Raw genomic sequence first — 19,799 nt, forward strand, 5'->3', positions numbered from 1 at the left:
GATTTCCACAGTTTTGTCGAAGTTTTGACGACCTGTCTGTTTGGCTGCTAGATCATTGTCTTTGTATAAAAGTAAGTCTAGTGATCTGCCACTTTGTAATAAACTTGAAGTACAAACATCATATCAAGGTAAGGGGACAGCAATAAAGTAAGACATTGGAATTTGAATTGCTTCTTCTTAAATAATTATGCAGCATCTTTATTCTGTACATCTCATTAACAAATTTTTGTCAGGGGCCCACATGGTAGATTGTTGTAAGTTTTTTTTTCGACACCCTTCCAATTCAATGAACAGATACCAAAAAGAATAATCATGATTGTCACATACCCAAACACTTCATGAGATTCGATATGACCTTAAAATAAGGTTTCATGAAGCAATATATAAATAGCAGTGCTGGAGCGTGACTAGGATTGATGTGTAATAGTGCATATCATTGCCTGTCAGTTCCAATACTTAGGGTGGAAGGAAGGTTAGTGTCTGCTATCACTGGAGGTCATCTTCTCTATTTAAAATGAACCTTATGGAATGAAAAACAGCTAGGAGGTCTTCAAAGGGAAGATAAGGTTATTATGTAGTTTATCCTTTCATATATGAATGTGATTGTTACTGTGTCCAATTTACAGTCAATTAATTTGATATCCACACAAAGAGAAAACCTACGAGGGAAAGCCAGGAGGGATATGGACACAATTCTATCTCCGAGGTCTGACAGGGAGCAGGACTGAAATCTACAACACTCTCCAAAGACTTCTGGATTTCCGTTCTTCCAGTTTTCATAGCAGCATCACAAACTGCGATCGGTGGTTCAGTCTTGGTTACAGAGTGTTGTTCTTGTTGTCTAACAATTATAACCATGCTCTCCTTTTCTTTTTCTTTTTTATTTCACAGTCAGCTTTGACCATTTTCAAATATTAAGAGCAATTGGGAAAGGAAGCTTTGGAAAGGTGAGATTTCATACAGAATGTTAAAAAGTGTAAGATATCTTAAGTCTCAAAGAACACAATAAGTATCTCCCTCACTATATATATATATATATATATATATATATATATATATATATATATATATATATATATATATAATATATTGCCATTGCCCTTTTTTTTTTTTTTATATATTTTGTAATGCCTTTACTGAATATTGCCATTGCCCTTTTTAACAATATAGTCTGATGGCATTTGGGAAAAGCAAAGGATGCTTCAAGTTGTTCATCTATCTGTGTTTTGTTAGTAAAAGCAGTTTGTAAAAGTACATGTTGCATAGCAACCTGGAACCATATTGATTCAAGTAGCCTCATCTTTAACTTGGAATCAGTAATGCAGAAGCCGAATCCACTGAGAAAGTAATAAAGGCTAAGTGCTTGTAAGTTTTGAGCCACCACATATAAAAGCATTTTATTCTGTGCATTTCAAAACAAAACAAGCAGTACCGTAACACTGTGAAAAGTCTGGCTGCAAATTCAGAGGATTACATGACAACAGGATTCCCAAAGAAAGTGAATGGCAGAGTGATTCCACTTGCCATTAAGTAAAAAAAATAGCTTGCTTTTAAATGAGTGATACAAAACAAATAGCTTGCTATTAATTATAACAAGAAGAGTGGATATTGGATTTTTATAATGATTTGTAGCAGTGTGTTTTACATTGATATATTCATTTATTTTTGACAGGTCTGCATTGTACAAAAGAAAGACACAAAGAAAATGTATGCCATGAAATACATGAACAAACAGAAATGTGTGGAGCGCAATGAAGTAAGAAATGTATTTAAAGAGCTGCAGATCATGCAGAACCTTGAGCATCCCTTCCTGGTAAACGTATGGTAAGTATTTACAAGATCACATCTCCATTAAGAACATCTTGAGTTTGTAAAGGATATACACACTGATTAGGAGGTAAAAAATACATGTGGGGGTGGTTGCATTTAAATCTAATAGAATACAGCAAAAAAGTAGAAACCCCAGTTTTTGTCTGAAGGGTGACATTTTTTATGGGGTGTTTGCAAGCCACATCCTCACACTAAAGATGCCCTTAATTTAAAGCTCCTGTAATTTACAATCTGGTTACAATTTCTGAAGCCTTGCAAGAAACAAATTCCCATATTCAGTGTAATGCTAATATAATAGAAGGCAGCAGTAGGAAAGATGCAACAAGAAGGATTCTTTGAAAGGTAGTGATGAAGTGCTCCACCGTGTCTGCTTCCTCGATTGACTGCATGGGACCCTTGCTGTGCAGGGATCTATTCAGACTTGTTTACCTGCTGTGAGGCGGAGAGGAGAGGACTTGAGCCATACTCGCTGACATTAAAACACAAGCTGTAATTCACTTGCATTGACAGCAGCCTGAAGTTTTATTGAAGCTAATAAACAAAGGGTTCCCATGGTGTTTATAATACCCGAGGGAATCTTGTTTTATTCTTGTATCTGCATGGTAATTGCATGTGAAAAGCAGTGTTTTATTTGGATACGTAGTGGAGTTGAAAGGTCTAAACACTTCTCTTGTTCTCATTTTACTGGCACTGGTACTTAACAAAGTTTCTTCGAAGAGGGGCAACTCATGCTGGTGAAATAACTAACACTTTTTCTCACTTTAGTACTAAAGTTCTGTTTTCTGAAAATTAAATCGTATTGTAAAAAACACTTGTTTATGTTTACATGACTGGGAACAATTAACCTTATCACAATACTTTGATTGTTTCTGCAAACCATCTTTACATGACTTATCAGAATTATTTTTACATGCTCTGCTCACTTTAATATACCAGGTTTAAACAAGGTAGACAATTGAATAGACAAGGCAAGCTCTTTCAATCCTAAAGAAGAATGCCACAAGCGTGGTTCAATAAAGAAAAAAATCAGATAGAAGCGCTGAAGACAGAAGATATTGATAATGCTGTCGAGGAAAGTCCCTTGGAAAGCACAGTGGATGAAAGATGAGAGATTTGCGGTACATCCAGCTCCTTCTGGATTCTCACTTGTGGCTTGTAACTTTATAACTGGGCCTTCGTGGTATTGGTTCCCTGGAGATATTTCATTAAAATGTATGCCCTGTACTGGACTGACTGGCTAGGGGGAATATGATAAGACTACTGTTTAGAAGATTAAATCTTTAGCAGTCAGCCTGGCTTTCCCATCTATTGATAGTTTAATTTGTGTAGTTACTTGATGAAATTCAATGGCTTTCTTTTTTTTTAATAAGTATATATATGTTTAAGGAAGATGGCTATTTAGTTGAAACAAAGTTTTGTTATGAAAAATACACAGCAAAACATTTTAGTGGCTTACTCTCTAATGTGTTGTGACCCTGTTTTACTTTCAGTTCCATGCCTGACTGTGCAGCAAGAGTGGCCAAAATAAAACAGTAGTGACGAAGAAAAGCTATCAAATGAGAGGGCTATGCAATTTTGTTCAACAGGACCTACTGTATATCTGTAATAATGCAAGAATTGTAATGCTCAGTTGAAAGCTGGAGTTCGGAGCATTTAGAAGTAGAAGCTGCCGTCAGGGCAGATAGATGTATTTTTCTTGCCTTGTTTTTCTTACTTGAATGACTCAGAGGTAGACAATAATTACATGTAAACAGATGTGTCCAAGTTATTTTAGTCTATAGTAAACATTGCATATTATTGCATTCAATCTGGAAGCTGTGTAGGCTTTAGCTTTAAGAATTAAAAATCGAACAGTTAGGCTAAGATTACTTCCCACTTACATTATTGGTGTTGTTTTATTGTGCTTAGTGTATTGGGCTTTATAAACACAAACTATAGTAATTGCTCTACTACTATGTAGTTATTATTGATACTGTACAGAGCAAGACTTGGGTAATGATAGCTAGATAGATGGTAATTATAGATAAAATATGAATTTTAATCTTTATGAATAGTCAACCAACCAGGTTTTATTTGTACATTTGCTGTCTTTCTTTAAATCACTTGATTTATCTGTTATGCAACAAAAAAGATTTCATACTAGGTTAAGCTTTCTTCTGTTGATGTTCCAATCTCTTCCCTGTTGTAGCTAAACGTACTTCCCTAAAAACATAAATTGGTTTAACCAGATCATGCATATTTCATTGGAGGTGCAGGTTTACTGGCATTGGATTGGAATAAGAAAAGAAAAACGTTGTGTTGTCGATTCATAATTCATCCAACAGACAGAAGCTGTTTTCTTTCCTTGAGGGCCAGTACAATTAAAATCACTCCTCTTCCTATTTGCTTTTGATATATATATATATATATATATATATATATATATATATATAAATATATATATATATATATATAATTACGAAAAAAAGCCTATACAACCATCAACTTTAAAGACGCTACTGTACGTAGCAGAGGACACACAGTGTTGGCCTGAAGTATACAAGCAAACATCAAGAGGCTCAGAGGTTTGCATTTTCTGTCCAGTACTATAATGGAGATCTATTCTAACAAAAAGGCCAGGAGACCATAGGGGTAACACAAACAAGTCAGTAAAACAGTAAGTAATTTATATGAGGCCCACCACCATGCGTGAATGTGGTTCCTCCTGCACGGTGGGGATGGCACAACCACATAATAAAGTAGACGCACACTTGTCGTTAACATCCCTGTTGTGTTTGCATTATCCTCAGTCGAAAAAGCATGGTCCAATTAGTTCATTTTAAGAGTTAGTGCTTGTAGTTCATTAACTATTTGATATGCACTGCTGAGCTTCAATAGCCCCTCCAGGGCATTTTCTTTTTATTGCATCATTGTGTTTCCATTGGCTTGTCCTACACCGGTACCAAAATGCTGCTTGATTAGCCACAGCCTGTGTGGAAAAACCCCAAGAGAATGTATTTCTCTTTTGGATTGCATAGAGTGATCCAGAAGACACCTATTGATTTGCATTTGCATTTGTGAAGAGCCCAGTAAGTGTGGTATTTTAGCAGTTTTACAAGTATGGGTGAAATCAAGCTGGCAGGGGTTGGAAAGGTATTGCATTTCATTTGCATTAAGCATGGAAAAGCCTAAAGTGAAAACACTAATACAATAGCAAATAAAATAAATCAAATAGAAAAACACCAAAATCATGACAGATTGCACATATGATAAACAAGTTGTTCAAAAAAAAATAAAACATTCAAATTTCATTTTCACATGAAGGGTTTTTCAGAGCATCATTTCCCAAAGCGATTTTCATTTCTGCTTGGTCTTTTCCTCTTCAACTGCTCTTGTCCTCTGTGCCGGGGGTTGTAATATATAAGATGGGGTTGAAATATCAAAAGCACCATTTAAGATTTGATTTGATTCAACGGATTCCTCTTTTAATGTTTTTTTTCTTTTCTTCAAGCCATACTTATTTTTAACCCTGATTCAACTTGGGATTAGGAGCTGCATAAATCAATTACCTCTTGGAAACCTTAGCTGTATGGCTTGAAACTTCTTAGGTAACTAGGTACAGGTATAACACACATCTTGGGGGAAACGTTACCTTGAAATTAACCATCCACACCCAACATGGGAATTTACCATTGTAAAAAGGGCATATCGTTTATTAAAAAAAAAAAAAAAAAAACTGAACAATTTAAAAGAATACATACACTATTCAAAAACTGAAAGGTTTTTGAACCAGAAATAAGGCAAGGGATATGATGGGTTTGTGATTAGAATACTTTCATGTGTGCTGTATCAGGTTTGATAGTGTACAGTGTAGTGTATTTGTAGAGCAGAGTGTTCAGTAGAAATGTTGGGCCACGGAATTGTTACTCTGCTTTAACGAACTCCTGTGTTTTTAAAGGAGAATATTCTGTGTTAATGTTTCAAACTCAGAGTGCTTAAGTGGAACTGGATTATATTACAATTCAGCAAATATATGTGACTTTAACTGATGAGCAACGAACTGGCTTATCTAGCATTGTAAACATATACAACATAGTGGGTGAATTACAGTTTGTCTTAATTAGAGCCTTGTAATATCTCCAAAGTTATGTCCATACTTTATAATCGAGCCAACATAACATATCCAATGCTGAGTTCTTGGTATACAGTACACACAGGCAGCATGCATATACACACCATTTAATACAATTATTATACATTCTATTTATCTATTTAAATGAGGGAACACAATCACATGTAAATATTTGAAAATAATGTAGATTCCAGGAGCTTAAATCTGCATAATGTTTTAACGCATTGTTAAGGTCTGTAGCAACTTTAACAATGAACACAACTAATGGTTCTGAAAATGTATATATTTAAAGCACACATCAATAGCCTATTCAACACTTTCTTGCTTCACATTGTACTGTAGGCTATACCGCTATCAGTGTATATATTGAAAAATTGGAAAAAAAAGAACTTGAAATACAAATGTACCAGTTTTTGACAGTGTACCGTTTTCTGATTTGCATGGTTGATGCAATCCAGGTACTGTAAATTGTAAGAAAAATAAGTGCAACTGTTGCTTATGCTGGTGGGGTATAGACTGATCAAACCAACCCGTTAATTCTGTATTTTAAACTTGGTGCAGGATGGATGCACAAGGTTTTGCAGATTGAAGACATGCATGTTAAATGTCTGGTAGGATATACAATGGTTAACCCTTGTGTGTGTTCCCACAGGTTCTCGTTCCAGGATGAGGAGGACATGTTCATGGTGGTTGATCTGCTGCTGGGGGGAGATCTGCGTTACCACCTGCAGCAGAATGTCCAGTTCACAGAGACGACAGTGAGGCTGTACATCTGTGAGCTTGCGCTGGCACTCGGCTATCTACAGAGCAAGAGCATCATTCACAGGTGAGCCAGGAGGACTAGTTAGGTAAACTAGACAGAGCCGAGGATTCAAAAAACAAGAAATTGGGATATTTTACTAACGGTGTTTTCAACATATCTGAGTTTATAATTTTATTAACCCATTCAGTACCCAATTATTTTTTCTTTGAAATAAATTAGAACACAAGCCATATTTATGTAATTTGATTCATTACACTTCGACTTAAGTTTTGCTGCAAACAGAATTAGAGTAAGTTATCATAACAATATAGTTAAAGAGAACATTAAAATAACAGGTAGATGCCAGTTAAAAGTGCTCCAAAAATGACAAAGTAGCCTTAAAAAAAGCAGGTATCAATATAAGTTAAACCACAGTTTGGAGGTGTATATCTGCCTGGTTAATTGAAATCCAGGAGCAGATGATGTTTATTTGTAAATAGACAGTAAAGCATGCTATTACATCAGTAACAGTGGTAAAGCTGGAAAAAAAAAAAAAAAAAGAATAGCTTAACTCATTTTTAATATTTTACATAATCAGCACAATATCCCCAACTGGATACTGTCTAGACTTAGAAAAGCAACATTATGGCAACTAATAAGTACAGGGTCTAAATTTAACTTAATTGGTATGCAAATTGAAACTAATTAGCATTCCTACAAATGGAAACGGCACCGTAATTAAAATGGTATTATGACAGAGGTAATTATGAAAAATAAGACCATTGTTGACCCAGTGTGGAACACCATACAGTAATATGTTTAAGGTTACTCTTCCATTAATTCTGCTAATCACGCTTGGCAATATTAATTGCGCTAAGTATACCAGCTGTATATTCATTAGCTTGTGGCTATGAGGCCATTTGGGTGTCAACCAAGTGACCTGCAGGTTTAAAACTCCTTGAATACATTTTGTTGCCTTCTAGCTAAAACCTTCATTGTTATTGTCCAGTACATAGTGTATTAACTGTTTCACTGACACATTGTTTTAACCACTGGCCCTATCAAGAATACAGATGCTTTTCAAATCCGTTTAATGTCACTACTTGAATATAAACTATTCTATCATACCATTTCCCTAGCATTATGTGTCCGGTGGTGTTTTCTAAGATTGGGTTCTACTGTCAATTATTCTAATTTAATTTGGTCAGCAGTTCACGCTGACGATTTATATAAAATAAACAATTAATGCTTCAAAACATCTGGGTATGAAATCAGGCTTTGGTTGCCTGGTCTGAAAATGAATCATTAAAAAGGCCTCTTTCCATTAGTGTCTCAGCGTGACTGAGTGGAGCAATATTTCAGGGCTGTGGGGAGTTGAAAATACTGAATTGCTCGGAGGGATCATCTGTGACCTGATCATGGGGAAAACAATTGATTTCAATTCTAATTAGCAAGCTGTATTCTGAAGAATTACTATTCTGTATTTAAATTGGAAACCATTAAGTAGCCTGTGCCGCTAGTGCTTTACTGACCAACACCAATATAAACGTATTTATTCCGAATTACTGTTATATAACTTACCTGTTCTTGTTTTATGTTTGACTGCATTGTAATTCCAAGTGCTCTATATGTAGGACAATAGGCATATCTGGGTTAATTAATCTTAGACGCTCAATGTAAAAGCTGTTATGATATTGCATAATGCATTAGTTTTACAGTCAATTGCAATAGAGTAGAGCATATTGCAGAAGAATACTAAAAACACTGAAACCTTGTTTTGTGGCCTTTAATTTGGTTAACCATATTAGCAGCATCTCTGTCTTGCATGCATCACACAGTCTTCAGTGCCCACCACATCAGTATTATTTGGAGGTGTTTTATCTTAAGGACAGGTGTGCTGCAGCATTTGAATTTAATCTAACCTGTATTTGGCTATGCACAAAAAAGGCTATTGTATCTTTAGACCCATTGTCATTATCTGACTCCCCCCACCCTTTCCATAATGATCCTGTATGATTCGGTTACACAGAGCTCTTCTCAGTTACGTGGCTCCTTCTAATAAGTGATGTAATTAGGCCATTAGACCCAGGTAATAGCTTGTCAGACCAGTCAAGCATAACAAAAGCCAGTCAGATCAATTGCACCTTTTTTCTGTTTGCCCTGGAATAGATAATGAGTTTTGGCTGTTTCATATAAAAATTAGTATAATGATAAAAGCTGTGGATTACCAGTGATGCTTCTTCATTATCTGGCTTTCACATGGTACAGATGAGACTATATTGGATTGCCCCTTCTAGTTGCCCCTTTTAACAGAATGAAACTATCATTCTGTTCCCCTATCAAGTGAAATTACCATTTATAAAAAATTAAAAAAAATAAAACTATATTTATTTTTATACTTGTTTTTTATTGCACTTATATTTTCTTGAATAATTACTGGGTACATATTAGCAATAATGTTAATACAAAAAAGCAAAAAAGCAAAAAATAAACAGCACACTTTTATAAGCATACTCTGTAAACAGCCAATCTCAGAGCATTCAAAACAAAAGGACAAACCCTTATATTGTATGGCACATGCACATTTAATTATGTAATACATAATCCAAAAAGTAAGTAACAGAAACAAATATGGATCTAAAATAAGGAAACAAGCATTTGTTTAATTTATTCGTTTATTAATTTCTCCTCATTTTAAATGGAAATATACAGCATTGATCATTGAAAATATTGAACTCTTGAGTGAGCCATAATTACAGTACAATAATGGTTCCTAAATCAAGTGTTGCATATATGATTTCCAATTCCTGCATATTATATATTATATATTATAGGTTTGTGACTGAGCCAAGACACTAAACCAGGGTGTCTTGGTCGTAGTCCATTGCTTTAGCCAGCAGACCACACTGCTGTATCATTACATTATAAACATGATGAACTGTCTACTCATTAGATTATGAAGTTGAAATAACATCCAAATAGGCTATTGGATTCAACCCAAGCTTTTTGGGTGAAGCCTGTGGTAAAGGGTAATACACTAAAACCACAATCTTGCTACAACGCGGCAAACCTCAAGCAAAAATATTGAAATCTGCCCAAAAATTACTCCACGAGTCTGCGATCCACCATCTGTTTCATGTTAATTTGCTTGTTCTTCTCTAATGATGAACATGAAATGAATGATGCCTGCTGTGTTAGTAACATGGTGCAAAGAATACTTGAGTAGTTGTTATTGTCTGAACAAATTAAACATCATTATGACTGTGTGACACAGAGGTGCCGGATTGTCATTGTAATTGTTGGATGAATGTATGAAGACGATCTAGAACCGTTTCATTGCTCTGAAACTCTCAGGCTGTTTGAACAAGCTCATGCCCTTTAATGCAAACATGTTTTCCCTTATGCCCCTCTTGAAGGAAATGCCAGTTAATTAAACGCAACAATTGTGACCTTTTATGCCTCAATCTGGCCCCTGCTCTCTGAAGAAAATGCTCTGAGCTCAGCAAGGGACCCGGACTATTTAATCATTTCGCTTTGGATATATGAATTATAGATGCCCGCTCCAATAATATCATAACTAATAAGCACTTCATATTATCCTTTCAATAGAAGTTGCTAAGGTAGACAACTAAAGGACTCTGAAGTTCACTTTTAATGATCACTATCTTGCCTTTTCTTTTTTTCTTTGATTTCATGATGGCTGTTAATCTCAAAGGTCTCAGGTTAATTTGGGAATAACAAGTAATACTGTGCCTTATACCCTATTCACACTACCTAAATAATTCACAAAGGAAGTAAAGACAATCATGTTATTAGGTGATATAGGTTGGTTATTGCTGCTATAATGCTAATTTACGTGTTTAGGCATCTTTTTTTTGCAGCACTATTCTGACTGAGCCCAAAATCAACAGTTATTATAAAAACTTGCTTGGAACAAAAAACTCTTGCTCAGGGTGGGGCACTTGGTTAGACATTTTTGAGCTTTGAATACTGTTTGTCTGTTTACAGACCTGTCAGCTTGCTTTATTACCAATACCCCTGCCTGCAGAGGGAAGAGAGGACATACTAATTGTGCGGTACTACCCGACAGGGGAACTAAGAATTATGAATTGTTTTCTGCAGTAATGCAGCCTCTAATTCTAGTAATTATGGAGGCTGTTACTGCAATTATATAGATACAGAGATTGCACTGTCTTTTTTTTTTTTTAGCCAGTAATTGCATAAGCATCCTCCTGTCAGCTTCTGTTGGTTATCAGAGATTTCTCTCTGGCATTCAATCTCATTGGGATTCCAACACCTAAAATAATGTCGTAGCGTATGGTTTGGATAAACAAACAGAACTGACTTTTTAAATTGAAAAGCAGGACATTAAAACAAGGAAGGACCAAAGACGGTGCCACACAGCAGCTATAACCACTTCACACACGTTGTATCCACTCAGAAGACTGCTAGATGCAAAAAGTCTCATTATATCTAGCCTAGGAAACATCAAATCCCATTATTAAGATTGAAGTGGCGCTCTTGAACAAATGATATTAAGCCAAAGGCTCTGAACCAGAGCAGAATTAAGTGGATATCTCATTGTGCCCACAATGTGTCCTGTAATACAATCGGAGCCACTGCTGAGTACTGGGTGATCCAGACACATTCACAGCTTACCTAATGCAGGATCTTATAAACTCTGGCACCACACCCCTGCTTCATGGGTACTTGCTTATGCATTTCACAGCTTAAAGAAATGTTTAAAAGGCAGCCACTGCATACAATCTTCTGTCACTGATGTGGAACTTGGTTTAATGCACAGGCCAAATGTAAAATAACATGTTATATCATTTTTTGTATGAAAAACTTGAAATGTATAAAGCCCTATGGCTTAGCTGATTAATCCTTGTGAAGTAGCGACCACTTAAAAGTATCCTGCTTATCCTTTTGCACACATACACAGGTGCTATTTATCAATATACTGATTGATGATTCATTTAGCTAAACAGTTCTATGAGAGTCAATATAACATTGCTGAGACAGTTATTTGTAACCATTACTGTTAACCCAAGCAGATACTAAAGGTGTTCCTTTTACTAAACATTACAGCATTTAAAATTTTTTTACAGGTAGCGAAAAATTACAGTTTTGCTGGAAATTAGCCAAATAATCAATTTGATGTAACCGTGGGATACAATGCTAAGGTGCTGGAATCGCGGTATAGATTCAGGGACGATACTTCAATTTTAAATGTAAATAAGTTAATATAAGAAGTGTTTTGTTTTTCTTGTAGGGATATTAAACCGGACAACATTCTTCTTGATGAGCAAGGTAAGTGTGGAGACTTCTAACTTCAGGGAGCACTTTGAAATAAAAAAAAATGTGTGAAAGACGTTAGCCTTTTATTTTTTATGGTTTAGCAGGTTTAGTGGTGTATTGTAAACCTGTAAACTGGTTCTGCTAAAATGAACTCTCTACTACAAGAGATGCATATCTGTCTGCCGTGTGCCTCACATTACCATGGAGTTCAGCCTGCCAGATGAGTATGAATAACATTAATGCTCTGCCAGGGTCCTTCTGACGTTGTCAGGGTAACAGAGAAAGCCTCTCTGTGCATAATATAAAATCAGCAACCCTACCTGAACGTGCACTTCTTCCAACTATGAATGTTAATATGGCATGAATCCATTTCTTTAAATTGCAAATAATGGGTCTCGAGAAAGACCCTTTCTTGTGTACAGTGAACTGAATAATGGGTACGGAGAATAAATAGTGGTGATGGATAAGAAACCAAGAATTCATGAGGACTGGCATTACAGGTCACATCACTCCAGGTTTGCCTTTGTTGACTTCGGCATGAAGAGTAAAGCAAAGATATAGTAAACTTCTGTATGTCTAAAAAACGTCGACAGCTTGCAAGTTAATGACTAGAAAAGATAACAAGTTTGCATGAATATTAGGAGACATTTGACTTGTTTCTTTTGGTACTTCAGGAAGGAGCTAATTATAGAAACAGGTAGCTCTGGGTTCTTTACATACACAATACGTGCTGACATTTACTATAGCTGACAAGCCTGTGTTTAACACCAGTCCAGACTTCAACAGCCCAGGCACCATATCTGATGTTGATGTACTGTGGGTTCAAAAAGAACATAGTCACATTTCTAGGATGATCTATTGCAGAGATGGTTTCACTGCTATTTATTTGTAATAAAGAGACGTCAACAGTAACATCCAATACAGGAGATCACAATGACAATAAAAAGACCTCCTGTGTTTGCGATTGCAGTAGGTCTGGTAAGTTATACTTTAAACTAATCATTTGAGTGTAGTCGTTGTGTCTTTAAGCACACTACATTTTAAACGTGTAACGTACAGTATTTTGAACTGCGTTTTATCAGATGATTCCTCTGATTTTTCTTTTTTTTTATGTGCTTCAATGTGTTGGAAGAGTTGACAGTTAAAAAAATGTTATATGCTTAATGGTACATGAGACACATAGAGACTAATAACTCATTTAAAATATGTGAAGACATGATGTACGCTCACTATCACTGTATTGTGTGGTGTACATGGCTCAGCTGTCCTGTTGCTTGCTTGCGTATATATATATATATATATATATATATATATATATATATATATATATATATATATATATATGTGTGTGTGTGTGTGTGTGTGTGTGTGTGTGTGTGTGTGTGTGTGTGTGTGTGTGTGTGTGTGTGTGTTGAATTTAACATTTGGTATTTAAAGATCATTTGGCAATAGGGGATAATGGGATAATACTTCTTACTAATATTCCAGAGTGAAACAATGGACATACCTGTGAGAGACTGCACCTCTAAGAATATTGATAAGTTTATGTGCTGTTCTAATTGGAACATTAAATCAGATGCTATAGCTGTTCTCTTTCCATGATCTTTCTTGATCTGGGATTAAGAGACAGATTAGTAGCTTTTACCTGGGCCTCTATCAGAGCATATCATAGTTTTTTTTTTTTTTTTTTTTTTATGGAGTGCTAAACAAATGAATAACATTTCGCTGTGGTCAAGCAGAAATGTTAAACCCCTGCTGGCTTTTTCTTTTAATTTTCAACAGGCCATGTACACATTACAGACTTCAATATTGCTGCACAAGTGAAGGAAGAAATGCGAGCTACTTCTGTTGCTGGTACCAAGCCATATATGGGTATATCTTTATAGTTGTTTCTGAATTGAGTGTACTTATGGTTGTGATTTATTACATTTTCAAAATGTACAATTACAGCTGATGCTGTTGAAGTGAGGTGGTATTAAAGAAATCACTTGGCTTTTGCAACTGTAAATCCGGTCCCCTCTGCAGCAGTGGAAACAGAGTTAATTCATGGAAAATCTGTAGACAAAATATTGTTTTAGAGAGGGCAAAAATGATAGCAATACATGCTAATTATCATTTTAAAACCACCTCACTTCAGAAATTTAGCTTTTAGGTGTTTTGAAAACAACTTTTGCAAACTTATTGTTTTAACATGTTAAACATCTCAGAAAATGCAATAAGTTATGACAGTGACCATAACCATGTCCACATAACAGTGTTTTGTTTTGTTTTTTCTAATATAAAGGTTATGCAATTAGTAACAGTTTTAAATGAATTAGTGCAAAGCTGATAAATTAAAGGACACATTTAAAACAGCATAAATGAATCCCATAAAAGCTAACGTTTTTGTGAAGGTTTTCAGAAGTATTTTTAATCTGCACATTGTCAATATGATTATTTTCTCATTGAACATATTCTCTATATCACTTCATAAGCTTCTACAGCTGATTCATTTGCAATCTATGCAATACCAACCTTTAAACTCTTCAAGGCACAGTATTTTCTACAGACTTACCTTGGGTGCTGTTACCTGTCAGAGGGTCAAAACACTGTTACAGATTGTATGACCTCATTCTGCCTTCTTCAACTGCTAATTAGGACAGACACAATCCAATTGAAAGAGGTTTCTATGCAATCACAGAGTGGGCACTGCATGTGGAAATCAGTCTTTTTACAGTTCTTTGCAATCAAACACAACCCAACCAATGTATAAAATATATTATATACTGGAACCCCCCCCCAGTCGGTAATACGTCTAATTCAACATGACTGATATCTCTTTGAAGTGGAGCTGATTGAGGAGAAGCAGCAGTGAACAGAGAAAATAGCATTCTGTTAACATTTGCAGACTGCAGGGGGGTAAAACGACATGATGCTCAGCTTCAGAGCAGAAGCTCATTTAATTGACGCTATTGGTGTTAATAGCATAAGCTCTGTATTTGAATTCAACCAACGGAAGGGAAAAAAATTATGTGAGACTGACAGTAAAAGCATAATTACACATACACGTGTAACTGCTAAATGTATATATCTGGAAGTTTGGAGAGTTGCCCACAAGGACCTCATGACCTCAAAACCTCATCTGAGCACCTCAAAAAATGGGCTGTGTTACTAGTATTATTAGATTGGGTATCTTGAAATGTCATTAATGTGTAAAAGTTGTGATGACTGAATAATTACTGGATGCTGTCATGTTTTTTTTTTGTTTGTTTTTTTGTTTTAGCACCAGAAATGTTCCAGCCATTCGTTGGGGGTTGTGCCAGCTACTCCTTTGCAGTGGACTGGTGGTCTTTAGGAATCACTGCCTATGAGCTACTGAAGGGACAGGTGGGAGAGGGGTTTTATATTATTACTCTGAATCACACCACCGCTGTTTGGAAATATATCTTTAATGACAATCTCATTGTTGTCTGACTCTGTACACACTGGAAGTGGTAATAATGGTATAAATTCAAGCGAGGTCTGGGCATTGGTAAGCTCCCTCTCTATCGCCTGCAGTTTGAATGTTTGATATTCTGGTATCTCCCATTGGGCAAATTTATCAAGAATTGATGCACCGTGGATTAAGTGTCAATCACTGTCATCCAAGCATATCTCATCCAGATGGTGAGGAATGACAGTGATTCTTCTAAAACAGCACAATACATTTATTGAAAGTAAAATCTTTTTTAACCTTATCTATTCATATATATATATATTTTTTTTTTTTTTTTTTTTTTTACAGAGACCATATCACTTCCGATCAAGCACATCAGTCACTGACATCATTCAGTTGTTTTGCACTGTCAATGTCAACTACCCTTCTACTTGGTCTGGTGGCATGGTATCTCTTCTAAGGAAATATATATATATATATATATATATATATATATATATATATATATATATATATATATATATATATATATATATATATATATATATATATATATATCCCTCTCTCTCTCTCTCTCTCTCTCTCTCTCTCTCTCTCTCTCTCTCTCTCTCTCTCTCTCTCTCTCTCTCTATATATATATATATATATATATATATATATATATATATATATATATTATATATATATATATATATATATATATACTGAACTATTAAATCAAAGCAACACCATAGCTATACATAGCTAAAGACTACGGCTCTGCCGTCATTTAGTTTTAATCCAGGACTGTGTACACCATATACAGTTTATGGAAGATTAACTACCACAGAATGCCATGAAAGAGAGGGAGTTACCATGGAAACAGTAATCTTCCATTGTACTAAATGGGAGCAGTTTCTTAAGGTGGAGCCTTATTTAGTTTCATCTTGAAGATGACCAGTACAGTACAGTTATCATATATGGATGTACCACGGAGCTCCTTTACTTGATAGAAAAGGCAATGCAGTGTGTTTCTTGGTTTGCTTTTTTTTGATGAATTAAAAAATGTTTTGTAACAGACTAGAATAGAGTACTGTATATTGGCTTGGGTTGTCTGATGGTTCTGTCCTAACACATTCTATTGTTAGTTCACATCCTGTAAATAATGTATTCCTTGCCGTGCTCAGCTGCTTTCAGTAAAGGCTGAGAATCGTCTCTCGTGCCTCTTGGACCTCCAGGGATTGTACTACTTGTCTGATGTGAACTGGGAGGCAGTGCTGGCGAAAAATCTACCTCCTGGATTCACTCCCAATGCAAGTTGACCCATTTTTTTATTTACACAGTTGGCACAATTGATGATAACACCGTGTAACAATATTTTTTTTTTTTTTTTGTTCCTGGGTAGTAAGTGTTATTTCTTAATTGCTTATGCCTCAAAAGTATAGAAAATGGCTATTATTCCCCACAGACTTTGCTTTTGTGACCAGGACAGTGATATTTCAAAATATCACTATTTCCAATGGGAAAATGGGCAAATGTGTGTCTTTTCGTTCACATAAAGTCAGAAAAAAACAACATATGAATCCAAATTAACATGTATTTATACTAAAGTAATACAAAAATGACTACAAAAGATTTAGAAGTGAGTAGTTTTTCGAGATTTACGATTATACTTGTTCAAGTACTGGTCACCTATACGTTTTCCATATTGGGGATATATATATATATATATATATATATATATATATATATAGTTTGTGTTCTTTTACTTGTGCTTGTTTGCTGTACCGCAGAAAGGCCGGTTGAACTGCGACCCGACCTTTGAACTGGAGGAAATGATTCTGGAATCCAAGCCTCTCCACAAGAAAAAGAAACGACTGGCTAAAAGATTAAAAGAAAACGGAACCGACAACTCCCCTCAGGTGCGAACAAGAAACCAAGCATTGCTTCCAGTGGCTGTTTATCAACTTGCCTGCATGAAATTGCAACGCTTAATTCAATTACTTTGCATTTTGTAGAATAGTAATGAATACATATGGAATCTTTACACCCAGAATCCTATATTCTGTTTTTTTTTTTTTTTTAAAGACAAGACAAATGACGAGGATAATGTAACCTTCCTAATATCAATGTTGGTGTTGGTGAGACACTAAAAGGTAAAAGGCACACAGTGAAGCTCTGATTAAAAAAAAAAAAAAAAGAAAAAGCATATTCAACAATTACATTAATGAGGCGCTGGAGCGAGCACAAGTGGTTTAATTAAAGCAATTTTTAGTCTTGGAAATTTGTCACATTAAGACTCTTCAGCCTGTCATTTACTAGTCCCTGGCAGACTAGCATAGAAACACAGAATACCCATTTCAAATGGACATAATGTAGAGTATTATAGCTCATATGTCCACAAGCAAAAAACTATTAAAAACCAGTATATGTTTTTATACTATGCATGCTTTTATATTCTGTTAATCTTGTTAAGAAAACTTTACTTTTTTATCAGTTGTATTGCTTTAACTCCATTGAACATTGAAAACAAAACTGTCAAAACGTAACATGTTAGTTTTGCATATTTTCTAGTGAGAAAATTCTATGGCTGAAATTGTGACCACTGATACAGGTCAAACTGTGTGCTGCAGTGTTCCCTAGTGGAGGAAAGCTCTGTCACAGGAGCCCTGTAAATTATTCTTATTAAAATGTATGCAATAAAACACTGTTTTAATGTTTTTTACAGCATTTAAATGTTAATTCTTGAAACTATGGAAAGTGACAGTGAAAGAGAAACACAGTATCTATTGCAAAATAATGAAACTTCCTGCAGCATCCAAGTAACGGCGCCCACATGAACCACATCCCAGACTGGAAGCATATAGAACAAAAAGTACAGTGCTTCACATATGTACAGAACACATACCTGTCCCTTTGAAAAATTCAGAACCCACAGCAGCCAATGAACAGCATGCAGGCGAGCAGTGCTTTGGAGCTCTTTTATGGACAACTTGAGATAAACTTTCTTTATGCCCCTAATAATATTGACAATTTCTGGTTGAGACGATGCTGCAGGCTATCAATGGGTCACAATAGGATCTTGTATAAGAAGGACAGACACTGGCAGGCAGTGCAGCGCCCGTTTTATAATCGGTGTCTGTCTTTAACACATCTTAGAAAATGAGAATAATTGTTAGTTGTTTTACTAGTTAAATATTGAAAGTTTAAGAATCCTACAGTTTCTCATTCTGTAATAATTCTGCCCAATGCCTTCCTGATAACCTTGTATGTATTATAGGTTAATCTGATTGCCTCTCTGCATATTTCTGTGTTTTTTTTGTTTTTGTTTTTTGTATATATTGGTTTGGAAACTGAAGACTGGGCAGTTGCAGAAGCGTCTGGAGTGTGTTCAAAGGGAATTTACTGTCTTCAACCGAGAAAAGTAAGTAATTCCTCTACCAAATGACCGCATTATCGTATTCTGGATCAGCTGGTTTGTTGTGTTTGGAGATGGGAGGTTTGTTTCCGGTTTTACTTCGCTGCATGCTTTCTAAATATCTTAAGACACTAAGTAGACAATTATCTCATACCCCTTCTACTGAATATCATGGTACATTGTGCCCCTACTTGAAAAATGATATTGACTGAGTGGCACAATTTGAGAAGTGTACCTAAGTACTGAGTTGTAGCTATTTTTAAGAAAGGTAAATGTATTTCTTTCTTGTGTGTGTTTCAAAAGGGTTAGGAAAGTACAAGAAGAAGCACAAAAAAACATCACCACTGAAAAAGACAAGCGTGAAGAAATTGAAGATGGACAAAATAATAATACAGCTCAGTGCACCTACGTACCCGGGTAATATCATTCCAACACCCTTTATGTCTACAGCTTTTAATAGTAAACTCCTCCTTGGGTAAAGGAACATTCTTACCCCATATGAAACAAAGGCATAGAGCCGGCATGTCTTTGTCTGTCAGTTATGTGCATTATCAGCTGCCGATATCTTTGTATGTGAAGTAATCATGCTGGCAGGCATGGACTAAATGTTCCTTGTATTCACTGAAGAGCAATAATAGCTGTGAACCAGATCATAAAAAAATCCATGTGTTTCATCTTGTCTACATCAAATTTGAAAGCAATATCTGGTTCCTAGGGCCTGATATGACATGAGAATTTAAAAAATGTGCTTTTTGTTTAATTACTGTTAGGTTTGCAGGGTTTGTATATAGATATGTGTACCTCTGAAATGCGGTTTTCATTATTAGTAACCATGTTAAGCTGCTTTGTTTTGTATTTATTGAGCTAGGAATTTGTAATAATACTGGAAACAGTCAAATAATGTAGCAGTCTACTGTGAGCACTATTTAATAAATAATTACAAAAAATGGAAATCATGATCTCTAACATATCTTTTCTGTGAGGGTTAAATTGACTGCTGCAT

General features: G+C 35.4%; 1 protein-coding gene across 1 annotated transcript; it reads left to right on the plus strand.

Moving 5' to 3' along the window:
• The first annotated feature begins 896 nt into the window (after nt 1-896).
• Nucleotides 897-19,665, plus strand: LOC121297532 (serine/threonine-protein kinase 32A-like). Its single transcript, XM_041223884.1, has 11 exons — nt 897-947; nt 1,673-1,824; nt 6,594-6,767; nt 11,959-11,996; nt 13,767-13,856; nt 15,247-15,350; nt 15,748-15,862; nt 16,564-16,691; nt 17,172-17,300; nt 18,738-18,802; nt 19,100-19,665. The coding sequence occupies exons 2-11, from the start codon at nt 1,706-1,708 to the stop codon at nt 19,215-19,217; spliced, it is 1,080 nt and encodes a 359-aa protein (XP_041079818.1). The 5' UTR covers nt 897-947; nt 1,673-1,705; the 3' UTR covers nt 19,218-19,665.
• Nucleotides 19,666-19,799: the final 134 nt, after the last annotated feature.

The sequence above is a fragment of the Polyodon spathula genome, chromosome 22, assembly GCF_017654505.1.
Source record: "Polyodon spathula isolate WHYD16114869_AA chromosome 22, ASM1765450v1, whole genome shotgun sequence".
Classification (NCBI taxonomy): domain Eukaryota; kingdom Metazoa; phylum Chordata; class Actinopteri; order Acipenseriformes; family Polyodontidae; genus Polyodon; species Polyodon spathula.